This window comes from Sitophilus oryzae, unplaced genomic scaffold (assembly GCF_002938485.1).
Source record: "Sitophilus oryzae breed Bouriz unplaced genomic scaffold, Soryzae_2.0 scaffold_1356_pilon_pilon, whole genome shotgun sequence".
Lineage (NCBI taxonomy): Eukaryota > Metazoa > Arthropoda > Insecta > Coleoptera > Curculionidae > Sitophilus > Sitophilus oryzae.
The window spans coordinates 1,325,402-1,345,302 of NW_022146011.1; the positions used below are offsets into that span (position 1 = coordinate 1,325,402).

A 19,901-nucleotide genomic window follows, 5' to 3' on the forward strand; every position below is an offset into this window, starting at 1 on the left:
TTTACATGAGATCTCACAACTTTTTATAGCGGAGGAATTGTGTTGCGAGACTTGGCATTTTTTTACATTCTATGTTTTTGATGGGATACAACTTTCACCCTATATCTAGCTTCACATTCCCAAGATTTAAGAGTTGTCATAGAATATTGTGAATCATCGATCATTGTCAATAAAATTACTCCTACGCCAATGTAGATTTACACTGCTCCGCGCTCTTTAGAGACAATGAAAAGACTGTTCGCCCCCTTCGATAGTATAAATGGGAATTGTGAGGGAACGAAGCCTTTTAAAGACCGCAGGATTTAATATTGTTTAGATGGAAGAAGCATTAGCAGCGATAACGATTGGCAAGAGTGGTTTATCCTTCGGCGGAGGATGACGCAAAGGGAGGAAGAGGCGAAAACTGAAGGACGACGAAGGTTGATTTGCTAACAGTAGTTATTTTCGTGTTAACTTGTTCCCATTTCCGATATTAGATTTTATTTTAACCTTCCACTATTCGCGCCTTGTTTTTCTACGTTAAGTACTCTCGTAGGGTACTTTAATACCCCAATTAAAAAAAATAGATGTCATCTATACTAATATATAATATCGTTAAGTGACATACTGATTAATCACGATCCTGCTCAAACCACTCAACGTTAGAAGCTCAATTTTGGCATACAGGTTGATTCTAGGGTGTAGAGGTTCGATAAGAAGGGATTTTTCGAAATTCCAGTTCCAAGAGGGTGAAACCACCCCTCAAATATTACAATATTTTTTATTTAAAAAACGGTCAAGTTTCCGAAAAAAACGCTTAAACACGTATATTTTATTTAGTTTTTTTACATATTTTAAGATTTTTTAAAAATGTATACAGGATGTTTCGAAAAATCTGGTCTTTGATTAATCATGATCCTGCTTAAAGCGCTTGACGTAAAAAGCTGATTTTTGGAAAACAGATTGACTTTAGGATGTAGAGATTCGATAAGAAGGGATTTTTCAAAACTCGAAGTGAGGGGGTGATAACTATCCCTCAAATATTAAAATATTTTTTATTTAAAAACCGGTGAGTTTTTCGGAAAAACTCTTAAACACGTATATTTTATTTTGTTGTTTTACATATTTTAAGATTTTTTATAAATCTATACAGGGTGTTTCATAAAATATGACCATTGAGTAATCACGATTCTGCTTAAACTGCTTGACGTTTAAAGCTGATTTTTGGTAAACGGGTTGACTGTGGGGTGTAGAGGTTCGATAAGGAGGGGTTTCTCGAATCTCAAATTCCAAGAGGGTGAAAACGCCCCTCAAATATTACAATATTTGTTATTTAAAAAACGATTAGTCTTTCGGGAAAACGCTTGGACAAGCATAATTTATTTGTTTTTTTTACATATTTTGAATTTTTTTAAAAAATCATACAGGGTGTTCCAAAAAGTTGAGTAATTTCTTAACCACGATTCTGCTTAAACTGCTTGACGTAAAAAGCTTATTTTTGGCAAACGGATTTTTCGAAAGTCAAATTCCAACGAGATGAAACTACCCCTCAAATATTACCAAGTTATATAATAATATCGCCATATTGTTTTTTCTCATGCTGACATAAATGTGAGAAAATTTTATCCAGTATGTATGATAATGGAAATTCTTGCTTTGCTTTATCATCACCATTAGAAATGATTAATTCGACTCCAACGAAGTCGCTGGTATACGCTAGTATTATATAAAACATATTCATTTATTTAAATTACAACAATTGTAAACATCGAATAACTTGTAAATTAAGTAACTAAATATTAATTAAAAAATGTATATGTATACCTCTGTGACAGATTCATCTGTTCAAAAAAGTCATATGCACAGAGAAAACACTATCGTATCTACAAATAGATAATATCATTACGCCAACGTACGATATTACGATATTTAGTTTTAATCATCTGCTAATGGTGCTAACATGGTTAGCGAAACGCGCATCCAGTGCAAAAGTCAAAGTGTTTTGGTGTATTGTGATGAATCAGATGTAATACCAAAGGTTCCAACCCTCAGCTGTAATCAACTGCTTCAAATCAACTGCATTTCAATCAAGCCATTGTTGATGGATTTTACATATCTATTTGGGGTACTTTAAGCAGCTGGGTTTTCCTGTCATGATTTCTGGGACATAAAATAACACCTTGCTTCTACCATTTTGGGGCATTTTGCTTCAAGATCGTGTACTTTTGTAGATCTTGATGGTTCCTCAACATTCAAAAATCCGTTTCTTAAATGGTGGTAGCACAAAGCACACACACCTACACAACGGTTAATGCGATACACGAGGCACGTAATGTTAGCATCATCTGCAGATGATTAATTAATAACTTAATTAACTTTCAACACTTCCAGTTTTAATAAAAATAAAGACTTTGTAACATTCTCTTTCGTTTCCGCATATCGTCCATCTACTCTGACTTACCCGGAATTATTCAGCACGCATACCAACTAAAATATTTACCCAACAACAACACGTTCGTCCCAAAATTCACACACAAACACACGCACACAGTGTCTTAATTAGGTACAAAGACCCCGGTGAAAAATACACCCGAGGCAAATGGCTTTTGCCAGCATGGAGTCTGGATTCTGGGGTAGATTCCCACCCTGGCGCTTAGCTGCGGAGAATTCCACACAGTTCCAAGCAAATAATGAATCTTTTGTATCCGTTGACAGGGAACGTGAAAGCAGGCAGAGGCGAAAAGAGATTACCATATTGTGGAAATGTGTCGGGTATGAATGGATTTTAATTGCAGGAATTAAGTAAACGTTATAATATATAAAATTATGTGAATAAATAAAAAGCCTTAATGGTGTTTTAACGGCGTATTATTTTTGAAACAATTAAAATCGTTTTATATTTTTCTTCTGTATGTGTCAGCCAAATTAAAGATCATAAATAAATACACTTTTCATGTGTTTTAAAGTTTTACATATTGTATTCTAGTGGACCGATTTTGGTGATTTTTTAAGCAGTTTGTAGCTAAATTATTTGACTTTTTAGTGTCTCTTTCTAAATCAAAAATGAAAGTTGTCATCGGTCAATTATACGAGGGAAAAAAAATGTTGATGTTTTGGTGAAAGTTTGAAACACCCTGTGGAGTACGTTAATAAAGCAAGAAATTTAAAAATCGTTTTATCATCTAGGTGTATTTTTTTCGATAGTTTACGATAACAGACACCCATTTTCATCCAAATTTTACATTAGTTCAAAAATTATTTGGAAAAAATCGAAATAAAAATGAAACTTTGTATGAGAAACCTGTATCTCCGAAATGAAGCGTTTTAGGATATAAATTCGTACGAACTTTTTTACTTATTTTTATCGGTTTATTTGCTGCCGAAGTTTTCAGAATACAATTCGGACCCCCCTGTATGTACAGGGTGGGTCAAATTCGACGCTTTTAAATGGAAACACCCTTTTCTATAGGAGATAGATAAAAACTAATATCGGTGTCTGGAGCTCAATTTTTGTCAGAAACATGATGGTGAAAACCGCATATCGATATTTGTTACCGTTTCGGAGTTACGGGGTGTTTTTCAAAAATATGCATTTTTAACAAATCGCTGTAACTTTTTTGCTATGAAAAATTTTGTATTTTTATGAAAACATTTCAAAAGCACCTTTTTACGTAGAATTTAATGGTTTAAGTATATTTTTTTTTAAAATTAATAATTTAAGAATTATCACGAGAAAATTTGATTTTGTATATGGGACACCCTGTATATTTTTAATTTATTGAAAAGAATTTAAAATTACCTTTCCAAAAATATAACACACTTGATATTTTGCTCGATTCCTCTTCGAGATATAGAGTATATAAAAATTCGCTTGCTTTAAATGAGTAGGCTTTGAACGGCACCCGCTGTAATGCAAAAAAATTCTAGCTGTGAGCATCAATTAAAACGAAAATAATATTTGCAATGAGAGATACAGAATTTTATAACTATTTAAAATATATTTAACCAACATCAACACATTTAAACTATATCTAATAACAATAAAAATAAATAGCAAACCAAGACATGAGATTTTGCTACAGGTGTAAAACAAACCGTCTTCTGTTATGGACAGACGGGGCCGTTTTCGAACATTTCTAGCGGAATCCATTAACTTAGTGGGGGGTGAAAGATATCCCCTCATGACTGCTAAATATTTCTAATTCTTGTCTAGATTATACCGAAGAATAAGGAACCTTTATTCTTCCGCAAATATATCCATATGATTAGATCCATGGGCACTAAGTCAGGCGGCCTCGACGGCCAACGGCTGGGATCATGGTTAGCTGTTCCATTATTCTTGAAATTGGCTGCAAAAATTTGCTAATAACTTCAGCGTTCAGAGGCGGTGCGTCGTCTTGCTGGAAAAATATGTTTTCGAGTTCCATTAAGGCCATATCATCAATAAGGGGTCCAAAGCCTACTAGTTAAAAGTGGCGAACTTTTAAAAATTCTGTATTTCGAAGGGGATTATAACAAAATATCAAGTGTGCTATATTTTTGGAAAGGTAATTTTAAATTCTTTTCAGTTAATTAAAAATACAGAGGGTGTCCCAAATAAAAAATCAATTTTTCTGTTGATAGCACTTAAATTATTAATTTTAAAAAAATTATACTTAAACCATTAAATTCTATGTAAAAAGGTGCTTTGGAAATGTTTTCATAGAAATACAAAATTTTCCATAGCAAAAAAGTTACAGCGATTTGTTAAAAATGTACATTTTTGAAAAATACCCCGTAACTCCGAAACGATAACAGATATTGATGTGCGGTTTTCATCATCGTGTTTTTGATGAAAATTGAGCCCCAGACACCGACATTAGTTTTCGTGTATCTCCTATAGAAAAGGGTGTTTCCCTTTAAAAGCGTCGAATTTGACCCACCCTGTACATATAGCATCACCCACCGATACATTATTTTTTTACACCCTGTATATGTGTGTGAGTAGTAAACCATTAAATCAAAAAACTTATTGATAACTCATCAATTATATTTATTATTCTTCTATTTATTACAATTTTTATAAGCAGCATATTGAAAATATCAATATAAATTGCCCAAAATATCGAACAAAAAATTATCGATAGTCTGAAAAATCGTATTGTATAGCCCATCCCTAGTTTACACCCACCTTCTTGTGTAATTAATATAAAAGATTCATTATACATCATCATTAAGAAAGGGATGAAGGAAATACCCTTTGTGTGCCATAATACAGAGGAATTTATTTATTTTAATTACATTGTTATTGTTCCTTATAATTAATTTCAATTCATCACCTAATTTCTAAAATAAAATATTTAAAGATTTGTATAATTGATTTGTAAATAAACTAACTAAAGTATATTTATATTAAATATTTAGGAAATATAATTTAACTACTTTGTATTAAAACAGGTGCTATGCTGCACGAATTTAAAAAAAGAATTTTGATTATACTACCTGTCGCTAACTGAAGCAAAGCAGATGTTTTTAATCAATATTATTCTATTACAATATAAACTATAACTGATTATAGTTTAGATAGTTTGTTAGAAAGTAAAATGGGGCCAAGTGAAATTAGTTTTTGAATTGTTTTGTCTCAGTTAAAATGCATCTAGTGTTGCTGAAGCGGAAAATCTAATGATTTTGTAAAGAACAATGATATTGTTTTGTGAAAATGTGAGTGTTGTATAAATGAAATCTGTATAAGTAGATCTTCAGGTAATTTGTGAATGGTCAATACGCCAAAACACTTTTACTTTTACACTGGACGCGCATTTCGCTAACCGTGTTAGCATCATCAGCAGATGATTAGAAACTAAACTGTTTAGTTTTTAATCATTTTTACATTAATGTATTTAGTGTTTTATTTTGCTGTGTAACACCAAAAGTTCCAACTCCCAACTGTACTATTATTGCTTCATACTTTTATTGTTTCCAATCTGAACTCAAAATTTAAACACAAAAGTTGTTTTATTTAAACCAAAACGCAAAACTCTTTATCAAGCATATTAAAATTTCTTTTTGTTCTTAAATTCTTAATTAATGTGAATAAAAATGACAGACAAATAATGTCACTGTTAGATATCTTCTCGTTTTGGACAGACTATACAAATAGATTTCTATTAAATCTAAACAGAATTGGAACTAATATGAATTTCGACTATTCGAAAAAAACTACTACAGTTTTTTTTTACTTATTTCAGATTTAAGCAACTGAAATAGAAAGCCAAAAAATGCATATGGGACCGTGGATACGGCACCATTGACCATCTCTTCACCATGTCCATGCTTTATTCCAGCGAAACGGCGGCCAGTACCATCTGTTCCAATGGGTCGACCACAGACTGTGCCCCATGTATCTGGACCAATTTGTCAGCTTTACCTGCAGCAATCTCAGGTAGGCCTATATTATCTATTATCTATTTTAAACATTCAATAAAAAGCTACGGATAAAAAAATAAAGCTTTATTGTTACAAAAACAAAAAGCCGCAATAGCTTCAACGACAAAGCATTTAAAAAACAAACAAAAACACAAAAAATATACAAATAATAAAAGATCTAACCAAGTAACATACAATTCAAAAAAAAATACGTCATTAAAATCACAAACGGAACATACATACATACATTGCAGAACACAAAAAAAACGTATTAATAAAAATTTTACGATTTTAAAATTGTAAATGGTTATAATCACTTAATCTATACTAATATATATAATCCTTAAGTGACTGACATACTGATTAATCACGATCCTGCTCAAACCACTCAACGTAAGAAGCTCAATTTTGGCATACAGGTTGATTCAAATTTCAGTTCTAAGAGGGTGAAACCACCCCTCAAATATTACAATATTTTTTATTTAAAAAACGGTCAAGTTTCCGAAAAAACGCTTAAACACGTATATTTTATTTTGTTTTATTACTTATTTTAAGATTTATTAAAAATGTATACAGGATGTTTCGAAAAATCTGGTCAATGATTAATCACGATCCTGCTTAAAGCGCTTGACGTAAAAAGCTGATTTTTGGAAAACAGATTGACTTTAGGGTGTAGACGTTCGATAAGAAGAGATTTTTCGAAACTCGAATTCTAAGGGGGTGAAACAAATATTTAAATATTTTTTATTTAAACACGTATATTTTATTTTGTTGTTTTACATATTTTAAGATTTTTATAAATTTATACCGGGTGTTTCATAAAATATGACCATTGAGTAATCACGATTCTGCTTAAACTGCTTGACGTTTAAAGCCGATTTTTGGCAAACGGATTGACTGTGGGAGTGTGTAGAGGTTCAATAAGGAGGGGTTTCTCGAATCTCAAATTCCAAGAGGGTGAAAACGCCCCTCAAATATTACAATATTTGTTATTTAAAAAACGGTTAGTCTTTCGGGAAAACGCTTGGACAAGCATAATTTATTTGGTTTTTTTAAATATTTTGAATTTTTTAAAAAAAATCATACAGGGTGTTCCAAAAAGTTGGGTAATTTCTTAACCACGATTCTGCTTAAACTGCTTGACGTAAAAAGCTTATTTTTGGCAAAAAGTCAAATTCCAACGAGATGAAACTACCCCTCAAATTTTTCTCATGCTAACATAAATGTGAGAAAATTTTATCCAGTTTGTATATTAATGTAAATTCTTGCTTTGCTTTATCATCACCATTACAAATGATTAATTCGACGCGAACGAAGTCGCGGGTACACGCTGGTAGTTATTATAAAATATTAAATACTCGACTTTTAACCAGAGTGTGAGATGATCAAAATTTTAAAATTCAAAATTGTTCAAGATTAAATATCAACAAAAAAGTCGTTTACCGCATATAATCGTTAAAGTCGTTTACCTCTCCAATAAGAATGTTTTCAGAGCTTTGCGAAATGCGGGAAAGAATGAAAGCGACTTGATATACAAAGGCAGGTAATCGTAAATTTTTTTGGCATTGTACAGTATTGAGCCTTTAACTAGTTCTGAGCTCGGGGTTGGCAGATAAAGATCGTGCTGCATTCCTAAGTGGATAGTTGTGAGGTGGCCTTTCGGGAATAGCAGATATATGCTTGCGGATTAAGCAAACGGATTCAAATATGAATAAAGAAGGAAGAGTCAGAATTTTGAAATTTTTAAAGAAATTCTGGCAGTGAGTTCTACTGTTCAGTCCCAATAAGTAATATCGAACTGCTCTCTTTTGAAGTTTGAAAATACGATCAAATTTTGTCGCGCAGCAAGTACCCCAAAATGGAAGAGCATAACGTAGATGCGACTCAAAAAGGGCAGAACAGATTATTCTAGAGGTTGATAAGTTAAGTTCCTTAAGCGGCCCATACATTATCAAACAAATTGCACAACGCAGGCTGTTGCGCAACGAGTTTCCAATGTATGATAGTGTTTGATGTGTTGCGCAATTGTTTGATGAGTTTCAAGAATATTTGAATTCTTTTGTGCAACAGGACTGTTTGCGCAACGCGTTGTGTAGTGTATGTGTGTGTGTTGCGCTTCGTTGTGCAATATTTTAGTTCTTTCATCCAAATTCTTTGTTTTCTTTTTCGTTTTTTGGTATCATCGATATCATCTAGGGTATATACGATAATAATTGACGCAATGACAATTCAGGACATGTTTTCAATTCAGGACAAAAGTTTGATCAAAATTTTACTAAGTGCATGGGTGAGGCAGTTGTGCAACGGAACGTTGCGCATCGCTTTGTTGCGCAACTTGTTTGGTAGTGTATGGACCGCTGAATCAGTTGTGCAACGCAACGTTGCGCATCGCTTCGTTGCGCAATTTGTTTGATAATGTATGGGCCGCTTTAGAAACTGATTTTAGCGCAACACAGGCAGCGCTTAGTTTCTTTGATAAAGCTTCGATGTGCAAGTCCCATTTTAATGAGTTGTCTACAAAAAATCCTAAGAATTTTACGAGGTCAATAGTGGTGTTATTAAGTACAAAAGGTTTTATAGTACATTTATATGACAAAACTTAGATAGTTAAGATATTCTCCATCTATTTTTAATCCTTTGTTGCTCCAGTCCAGTTGACGGAAGGATTCTTCTAGTGTTGCTGTAAACAGATTTGGGGATATTACGTCTACCTGTCGTACTCCTTTGTCATGATAAAGGAAAATAACCATCTATTATTTGAACGTTGTGAATTGTCTAGTATCTGAACATATTAAAATAAAAGTATCATATACGAATTAACTAAAGCTGTTTTTTTTTACATTCAGGAGTCAATAAATGTCAATAATTTTATTAAAATTTAATAAAAAATATATATTTTTGCTACTGAATAACCAGGAAAAATTCATAAAACTGCAGAAATAAGTTATTTCAAATATCATAAAGCATATTGAGTGAAATTTATAGATAGCATTCTGTTATAATCTCTTTTGTATGATAAAACTTTTCAGACGGTAACAAACCAAACTAAACCACGAAATTGATTTATGTTCCCGTTCTTAACCTGAAATGATTAAGGAACGATAGCGAAGGAAATTACATCCTAACTGTGATATTAAAGTAGAATTTAACTTTAAAACTAATAGAACAAATGGTTTCTAAACTTCGTACATTCAACGGGAAATCTAACAGCAGTTGGTGTATTAAAACAAGACACAAATTATACTTAAATTGCATAGTTATAGAAGAAAAAATTGGCGCCGGGAGGCACGTATAGCCGCCCATACTTAAATATGTTAATAAAAAGTTGGTGGGCAGTTCTTTTAGTTTCAACGTAAAGGATTTTTTTCCAATTTTGGTCGGCAGTTATTTCCCATATCCGCCACCTGGGGTCGCGTCCGAAGGGAGTTTGGAGTTCTCCACACGGATGTTCTCAAAAACGGACCACGGAAACACCTCGGAATATCTCAAAAACTGCGACTTTGACTGATTTTGACCGCGTTTCGCTAGCTACTGTAATTTTGGAGTTACGATTTTTAAAATTTTTTAACCGTCTCCCATGTGTGTTACAGCCGGACAGACAGACACCATGAAAATATTTTGTACCTATTTAAGTCATAAATAACTCATTTTGAGTGAAATTAAAAAAACCTTTTTTTGCCGATCTTATAATAGCCTTACCATACCTGCAGTTTCCGCAGAAACTAATCCATTTATCTTGAATTATCAACTTTCATGAAAAAAAATTTAGCTTTTTTCTAAAAGAGGGGTGATTCCTCTAATAAAAACAGCTATGTACGCCACTGCCTCTCATTTAGGGTGACATTCGAAACCGTCACCACGAAAGACTAGAGAGGCACTTGAAAAACATCCCCCTGTTCAATACTCAGTGGTCCTTAGGTGAACTAAATAAGGTTAGGAAAATGCCATTATTCTAAATAGGTCGTTTAACTTGAGATATACCGTATGATCGAGAAAAAACGGCGTCAGCGATGGCTATGAAATGAAGATCGCTGTCATTTTATATGTAAATTTATATGGGAAATGTCATCGATCGTCATTTCCCAGCCAACTGGACGCCATTTTTTTTCGATCATACGGTATTTTATCTAGCAACATTTACTATATTTAATTGGTACATATTTGATAATATACATAGAAACTTCTAGAGTAGTAGAATATACAGGCCGCCCACTGTATCCGCCACTGCTTCCAAGTGCTTCTAGCGATTCGAATGAAATTTTGAGGGTAGAGTACCATGGTACAAAGAATACAAGGTATGATATTGCGCAGGTTGGTCGCTACGTCACAGGTGATAACAGGCGCTATTGGTCAGGTTATAAACCTGTTTTTTTTTGTTTATATACCGTCATTGAATTATCGCTAAGCAAGTTACTGTGGAGCAGTGCATAAGGAGTCGGGCTAGGAAGCGAGAGACCGGAGTTCGAATCTCGGCCGGAACATCACTTTTTATTTATTTTTTTAAATACTGTTGTATTCTATAGTTTATTTTTGTAGTATAAAAAAAAGAACTATTTATTCTGTTATTTTTTAATCTCCGTTATTAATATAAATTGATTGTTAGTACAATACCTCATTTAATATAAAATAATATTCTACTTTTTGAAATGTATCGGGCCCTAATTGTACCTAAAAGTAATATATTTTTAGTGATATACCATATTGTAAACTATTTAATATTTTAGTCACTTAAAAAGTTAATTTGCATTGAATAATTGCCTACCATTAAAGGAAATTTGAGCTATATAATCCTTGATGGGCATATTCTGGGTATGCAAATACTTCCTTTAAATTTTGGGTGTCGTTCAACCGATTTATTCTCAAAACCAGAAACTTCTACATATAAAAAGAAGCAGAGGTCACTAATTATAATAAACTTCACCCTTGGTATTACTTCCACTAATTATAATAAACTTCACCCTTAGAATTACTTCTATCACAATTACAATACGTTCATCTGCATTGGCATTTTCTACTTTTCGATGGGAAACAATAAACTTCCCAATATTTTTTAAATGATGTAACAATTCCTCTTGTGGTTACTTTTCCATAGATATCCTCAACTCTGTCCTCATGTGAATTCAGAGGCAATGAAAATGAAAATTATTTACCATAAACATCGCAAACTAAAAACCTAATAAACAATTTTATACCGAATATAGAAATAAATTCAGTATTCTTACCTATCGTCCAAATCCATGTTAATAGATAATTATTATTTTTAAATATATTTTTGGAACTGCTGGTTTTAGTAATTATTAAATTAAACGAACTAAAAAGTCTTAAAAATAAACAATTCTTAACAATAACCCCAAAAATGCAGATCTCCTTTCAACTTTCTTTATTTTTTATTTATTCATTGTTTTCCTAGTGACGTCACAGGTGGTATGCGCGAACTGAACGAAATTGGAGCCGCTATCGATCATACCTTGTATTCTTTGTACCATGGTAGAGTACTATTAAAGTGTCGATAGATTCACCAGGGATATGGCTTATCATTGGAATATTTATAAAAAAAAACATGTGCGCAACTAACTTTTTCTCTTAGTACAGTTGTGAGCCGGTATTTTGTCGATTACACTCTCCTTCATGAGATAAACACAATTTTATTAATTTGCCTTAATTCAAGACTAGTAGGAACCTTTAAAAAAATTAATATCAGTAACTGGGAAAAGTGTACCATTATTTTTTTTCTAAATTTGCTGTAGATACACACATGGCCAACATTATTGCATATATCGTTTAAAAATATACGGAAAGGTATTTAAAGAATCTTTTTTTATGCATAGCTTTGAAAACCTGTAATAAACATTTTTTTGTTAAAATGGATATGGTAAACAATGTTTCTCGTTCAAACCCAATATTACTACAAATTCTTGCACATTTCGATTTGTGGTCTCTTGGGTTTCAGAAGAAATTTGACCATTGTTTTGGCCTTAAAATGCCTAGAATTAGAAACATTATTTCACAGTTTAATAGAGTCAGAATAGTAACACTGTCTCAACAGGGCTACCGGCAAGTTGCAATAGCTGAAATTGTAGGAGTTAACCAAAGCGATGTTTCGCGAATATTAAAAAAAATCAGGGAGACAAACGAGGATACAGACCGGCCTGAAAGAGGTAGAAAGAGAGTTACTACTGCTGTGCAAGACCGTCAAATATCCCTAATTGCACGACGCAATCTCCTGCTTTCTAGTACTGCTATTAAAACTGAGTTCGCTCGCCTTGAAGGAGTAAATGTTTCAAGAAAGACCATAGCAGGAAGGCTCCACGACAGAGGATTACATTTAAGGAGGCCTCTACGTGTTCCGAAGCTTAATTTACAGCACAAAATTACGCGACTAAAATTGGGTGAGGAGATGAGAGCAAATTAACCTAATTGGAATTTCGTCATGTTTAGTGATGAAACAAGAATAGGCCTAGTGTCAGACTCGCGACGAACTTTGGTCTGGAGAGCATCTGGAAGACCAGCACGCTTGAATGCAGCTCAACCCCGTGTCTCGTTCCAAGGGGGAAGCATTATGGTATGGGCAGGTATAATGCACGGAGCTCGAACTCCTCTTGTTTTTATTGATGGCACAATGACAGGTGCCTCATATCTTAGAGACGTTTTAGAGCCTATTGTGCGTCCATTTCGAGGGGCAGTGGGGGATGAATTTGTTTACATGGACGATAATGCTCCACCCCATCGCACTTTAGCGGTTCGCGAATTTTGTGAGGAAGAGGGTATAAAGGTGCGTATTCATTATCCGCACGAACGAACGAACGAATGTACGCTAGTGGTATGAACGGGGACCGCACGAGAAGACCGGAGGCATTTGTTGGCGAACGCCTTTGATGTACCGACTCGAAACGGATGGTCGAGCGAACGAACGAACGAACGGCCGCTGCGCGTTCTTTCATTCATTCGCTCGCTCGCTCGCTCGTTCGTTCGTTCGTTCGTTCGTTCGTTCGTTCGTTCGGATAATGAATACGCACCTTAAGAAAACTGTTGTGGTCACCGATGTCTCCAAATATGAATGCACTGAAAAAAGGATCTCTCAGTCGATATGAATATGACTTTGACCCAAAAGATTGGCGCTTTTCAATAGGGCCAAGAACGACGTTTCTTTGCCCAAAGCATTAACTATCTTTTCGTAAGCTTTAAAAAATTACCTTAGAGAACAGAAGAATCTATCTGTCCAAAGTATTTCACTCTTGACCCAAAATGAATATGCAAAGAAGTTCTTGCTACAAGAACAATAGTCTCTTTGATTCATGAAAAAATTCTTGATTGAAAAGGGACATTTCTTGATTAAAGAGAGACTTTTTTATTGACTCAGCTAAAATTTATTTTGATATAAAAGAAGTCTATACATCATAATTTGAAATGTTTTTTTTCAGGGACCATTCCACCATCAGAGGATCCTCGCATCGAAACCTTGCGAAGGTATTCTTATGGCGTGGCATTACCCTCAATATGTCTTCTTGGAATCGTGGGAAACATTTTCAATCTCATCGTGCTTACAAGAAAAAACATGAGAGGCACAGCCTATATTTACATGAGAGGTAAGTACATATTTACAAATTTGTTCTTCAAAAAAATTGTCATTTCTATAATTTTTTTTTCATTTTTATAATTGAAAACGACTGCAGTTGTTAAAAATAAAGTTACTATTGTATTTAATTAAATAAACAAAGAAATAGACAGGAACTAAACAACTTAAATTAAAAAAGTCAAAGGGGTATCATAAAGACTGGAAAAGTTAGATCAAGCATCATCTTTGTTGACTAATCTTTCTGTCGAAATATTTATCTTCCGGCAAGGTTTATGTGAACTAAATCTAGTGAACAAGTAAAAAGGAAAATGACAGAGTGTTAGTATTTCATTTGATGGGTGTCATCGCTTCCGGAAATCCAATATAAAAATGCGAAGATATATGAAGGAGAATTTTTTTACGGATCCCTCCAGAAACAGCCTTTTACGTTTACTCTAGAGGTTTCAAAAACATAGTAAGAACAAAAACATAGTCAGTAATATACTGGGTGTAAAAAAATAGTTTACCAAACTTCATGGAGTGATAATACAGATAAAAATAAGTCAACAAGTTCCTATGAATATAATATGCCCTAATATGTTTCATAAGGAAGTTATAGCCCTTGAAAGGGTATATAATAATATATATTTTGATTATTTTTCAAAAACATTGCAAGAAACGCACATTGCAAAATTTGTATGTTAATAGATGACATATTGTATGTTAATATATGACAAATCTTGGAGTCTATTTTGATGCGAAGCTTTCTTTTCAGGCACATATAACTACTAAATTAAAGGCGGCTATATACATACGGTTGAAGAATTTTTCGTCTCTTAAGAAATATATACCATCAAAGACTAAATATCAATTATGTGACACACTTATTTTATCTTTATTTGATTATGGTGATGTTGTTTATGGTACATCCATAAACGCTAGATTCTCTAGAAAAATCCAAATACTTCAAAACTCGTGTCTACGGTTTTCTTTTAACATTCCTTTTAGAGATCATATAACGCCACATCTTAAAAATTTATCTATTTTATCCATGACTAACAGACGACAATTTCATTTAATGACATTCATTTATCGAATTTTAACTACAGAGCAGCCTCCTTATTTGTTCTCATTGTTTCACTACGTTGACCATGATCATTCGACTAGACAAGTGCATTATTTTAAAATTCCTCAACACCGGACAGCTAACTTCCAAAAATCTTTCAGTTTCATAGCGCCACATTTGTGGAATAATATTTCTAATAACTTTAAATTTCAATCCTTTACAGATTATAAAAAACAAATTAAAAATAATTTACTAAATTCGTGAATATTATAATTTCTTCGACTGATTTGTGAGATCTTGTTCTTCTGATATGCCCGTCATTGGTTGCTGTTCCGGTTTTTACACTGTTTCATTATGCCTCTCTGCTTATTTCCGCTCATCCCTGATAAAATTATATTTTCACTTTTTTTATATAATTTTAATTTTTTTAATTCTGTTTATTTTTATAATTTAACTTATTTCTATTTTGTATTTGGGGTCGCACCACTCTGGCACTTTGGGCCATTGTATCGGTTTTTTAATCGCGGTTTTTTGCTCTTCGTTTTCAAGATTTTTACGTTGAAATGTTACGATACATATTAACCAAATTATAAAATGCAAAGAAATTTTTGATAGGTAACTAGTAGGGATTTGAATGGAGTGTATTGAAACAATTAATAACGTAGTTACAAAACCAGATATGCTCTAAAAAATTACAAGACACGTTCCAAATCAGGACTGTAAAGGGGCGTCCAGACCGGATGAGCGAGCAGTAGCGAGCAATAATTCGGGTATGTTCTATGGGAACGCTTAACTGGTGTGGACGGCTCTGCGAGCGAGCGAATGATTGCTTGCTCACGCTGTTCCACGCCGTGTCAGTACATCAAAGAAAATTCGCGCTATTGCATGTTCGGTTTGGACGGGATTTTGTTTACCACGTTTGCGATCGAATATCAAAAATGGAATGGCCGAATGAAGTTGTTTTAGAACTAATAGAGGAGTACAAAAATCGCCAAGACCTGTAAGGTTATTGCTAGCCTTTCTCTAGGTGAAATTGCTTTTCGGTAATTGGTATCACTTTTCGTTATTTTTATGTCAATTAAATCTAATAAGGTATTAACATCTGTAAGTGACATTCGACAAAAGTTCTGAAATTTTCCAGAATCTTCTGTTTCAACATCGTTAAGTAAATTGTTACAACCATGAGAAACTCGATTTTTAAAAAGAGTTAGGTACCACCATCTCCTCTGCAGTCGTTTCTCTTTTGACGTTTCAACAATTTATAAAATACAATGAAATACGCACAAGCAATTTTTTTTTCCGACATTATGAACATGAAGTGCCACACACCGATCAACGCCGAACATACAAATAATCGCTAGGTCTAGACGAAAGCTGATCATGTGCTCGAGAGCAGCAGAAATCACGAGCGAATTTGAATAAATGTTTGCTCGCGCTCGTTACTGCTCGCTCATCTGGTGTGGACGCCACTTAAGAGCTGTAAAGGTTTTCAAGAACTGTATTTTCCTCAGGAGGCACATTATAAGTTATATAGTCTGTAAAACGAATAACTTTGAATTTGACAGTTCCCGCGGGCTTTTCTAGTGTTAATTTTATTAGGTTAGCAACTTGCGGCCATGCTGACGCAATGCCGTCTCTAATAGAACAGCCTCAGAGCGAGATTTATGACGTCACGCTAGTTAGATACTACGGATTAATAAATATGTTGTAGAATACATGGAAAACATTATTATTCCTCGTATTTTTGGTGTGTATTTTAAAAATGATATAGTCTACATGAAATATACATAATATACAGTTAATAAATACAATATATATACCTATTTATAGTAATAAATACTTTGGCAGATAAACTATGAACCATACAAATGCAGCAAATGTTTTACAATATGGCTGAAATCGTACTCCATAGTCAATGTAGATAGTTTTTGTGTTAAGAATAATAATTTAAAAAAATATGTGGTCATCATTTGACAAGTTTATATTAGTTTATTAATTGCAGTAAACATTATACTATATAAATAAATTTTGTGAATGCAAATAATAATACATCACTATTAGTAGATATTGAATGTTTTTTGTTAAATTAGATCGATTTTCAAACCCCAAAATTTAAAATATACTTTACATTTTACCCATTATCTTATGTACTACCTATTCATTATTTGTATATTGTAAAACATTTGCTGCATTTGTATGGTTCATCGTTTTATTTGCCAAAGTATTTATTACAATAAATAGGTATATATTATATTGTATTTATTAACTGTGTATTATGTATATTTCATGTAAACTATATCATTTTTAAAATACAAACCAAAAACACGAGGAATAATTATGTTTTCCATGTATTCTTCAACATATTTATTAATCCGTAGTATCTAACTAGCGTGACGTCATAAATCTCGCTCCGTGGCTGTTCTATTAGAGACGGCATTGGTCTAATATTTAGAAATGTCAAAAGCTGATGACATTTTACTTTTGTCAATTATGACATTTCGTGTTGATTTTTGCAAGAAGAGGAAGAACTGTCACTTGTTTTATTGTTTTCCTTTTCTATTTCACGAAAGTAAAAAGAGTTACCTATCTGATTCGTTCAGGCACTCAATTTAAAGAATATCAGTAACTTTTTTGATAGAGGGATTTTATATTTGCCATGTTGGTAAAAAATAACGGTCAAAATTCAAAGTTATTCATTTTATAGACTATATACATTATTTCTTTTACACTCTACAATAATACAGGATGCTGCCTCTAATACAACTCTTCTCCTTTTCCAAAATGCTATCCAAAGCAAATTTTAATTTCAGTAGCTTTTGATGAAAGTTATACGTAAAACTGTCTGAAATTATGAAAAAAATAAAAGTGTAAATAAACTCCAGACTGGCGGAATTTTTGATTGGTCCGAGAAGGTTCAAAAACCCACCTTTCTTGCATTGAACTCGGGCGAAAAAAACAGCGGCAAAGGGATTTTTTCCCGGTCTTCCCTTTATCAATCCCACGCTTCCTTCGGGATAGTCGTCGCCTCGGAAGAAAATCGGCAATGGAAAGGTGTGGAAAGGAAAATTATTTTAATTTGGAAAAATCCCGCGCGCGGCGCCTCGTTAGAAACGAGGGAAATTGGAATTTCATCGCGAAAATATCTGTAGAAAGAGAGAAATGGAAGGAAAATTGGTTTAGGTAGGAGAGGAATGAGGGATATAAGAAAAAAAGGAAAAATATTTTCGTTAGTTAAGGAATCAGACGAGCGGAGTTCTTCTTTATTTATTGGAATTAGGAAAATAAAGCGTTTGATTTAAGCGCGCAGAGAAAATAAGTTGAGGGAAAATGAAGGCAACAAACTATTTGTTGACTCCAGTTTTTTGTAAACTTCTACATAAAGTTCTGAGTATTTTTCTGTTGGAGCCAAGGAACCATGACCGGTACATACCATACCGAACTGTACTGATGAGAGTAATCAACACTTTTCTATACTAATATATAAAATCCTTAAGTGACTGACTCACTGATTAATCACGATCCTGCTCAAACCACTCAACGTAAGAAGCTCAATTTTGGCATACAGGTTGATTCTAGGGCGTAGAGGTTCGATAAGAAGGGATTTTTCGAAATTCCAGTTACAAGAGGGTGAAATCACCCCTCAAATATTACAATATTTTGTTTAAAAAACGGTCAAGTTTCCGAAAAAACGCTTAAACACGTATATTTTATTTTGTTTTTTTACATATATTTAAGATTTTTTTTAAAATGTATACAGGGTGTTTCGGAAAATCTGGTCATTGATTAATCACGATCCTGCTTAAAGCGCTTGACGTAAAAAGCTGATTTTTGGAAAACGGATTGACTTTAGAGTGTAGAGGTTCGATAAGAAGGGATTTTTCGAAACTCGAAATCTAAGGGGGTGAAACCACATCTCAAATATTAAAATATTTTTTTATTTAAAAACCGGTGAGTTTTTCGGAAAAACTCTTAAACACGTATATTTTATTTTGTTGTTTTACATATTTTAAATTTTTTTAAAAAACTATACAGGGTGTTTCAGAAAATATGATCATTCAGTAATCACGATTCTGCTTAAACTGCTTGATATTTAAAGCTGATTTTTGGCAAACGGATTGACTGTGGGGTGTAGAGGTTCGATAAGGAGGGGTTTCTCGAATCTCAAATTCCAAGAGGGTGAAAACGCCCCTCAAATATTACAATATTTGTTATTTAAAAAACGGTTAGTCTTTCGGGAAAACGCTTGGACACGTATAATTTATTTTGTTTTTTACATATTTTGAAATGTTTTAAAAAATCATACAGGGTGCTCCAAAAAGTTGGGTTATTGATTAACCACAATTCTTCTTAAACTGCTTGACGTAAAAAGCTTATTTTTGGCAGACGGATTTTTCGAAAGTCAAATTCCAACGAGATGAAATAATGGAAATGCTTGCTTTGCTTTATCATCACCATTACAAATGATTAATTCGACGCGAACGAAGTCGCGGGTACACGCTAGTTTCTATTATGTATCCTTGAAGAAGGGAACCCTGTTATGGTACTGTTGTTCAGTCTCCTCAATCATTCGAAACGTGGAAGAAAATGGTGAAGGCGCTACTAAATGTCAACGGATTGTCTCCCTAAGATAGTAGAAAATTGAGAAACCTGATAATCAAGTATCAAGATGTGTTTGATAAAGGAGAAGCAGGGCAGAGAGGTCGTACCAATTTAGTAGAACATAAAATTGATACCGGAGATGCACGACCAATCAAACAAAATCCGAGAAGACTTCCACTCACCAAACGTGAGGAATCTGACAAAATCCTTCGAGAAATGAAAGAAGAGGTTGTCATCGAACCATCTAACAGTCCGTGGATATCGCCGGTAGTACTAGTAAAGAAGAAGGACGGTACT

The 19,901-nt window shown here is 33.5% G+C and overlaps 1 protein-coding gene across 1 annotated transcript in view; it reads left to right on the forward strand.

Annotated features, from left to right (window-relative positions):
* The first annotated feature begins 2,578 nt into the window (after positions 1–2,578).
* The window catches only part of LOC115875266 (probable G-protein coupled receptor B0563.6), a 47,057-nt gene continuing 29,734 nt past the window's right edge, over positions 2,579–19,901 (forward strand). The window contains exons 1-3 of the mRNA XM_030890689.1: positions 2,579–2,680; positions 6,226–6,400; positions 13,806–13,970. Of these exons, the coding sequence (XP_030746549.1) occupies positions 2,579–2,680; positions 6,226–6,400; positions 13,806–13,970 (442 nt within the window). The remainder of the gene's footprint in view (positions 2,681–6,225; positions 6,401–13,805; positions 13,971–19,901) is intronic.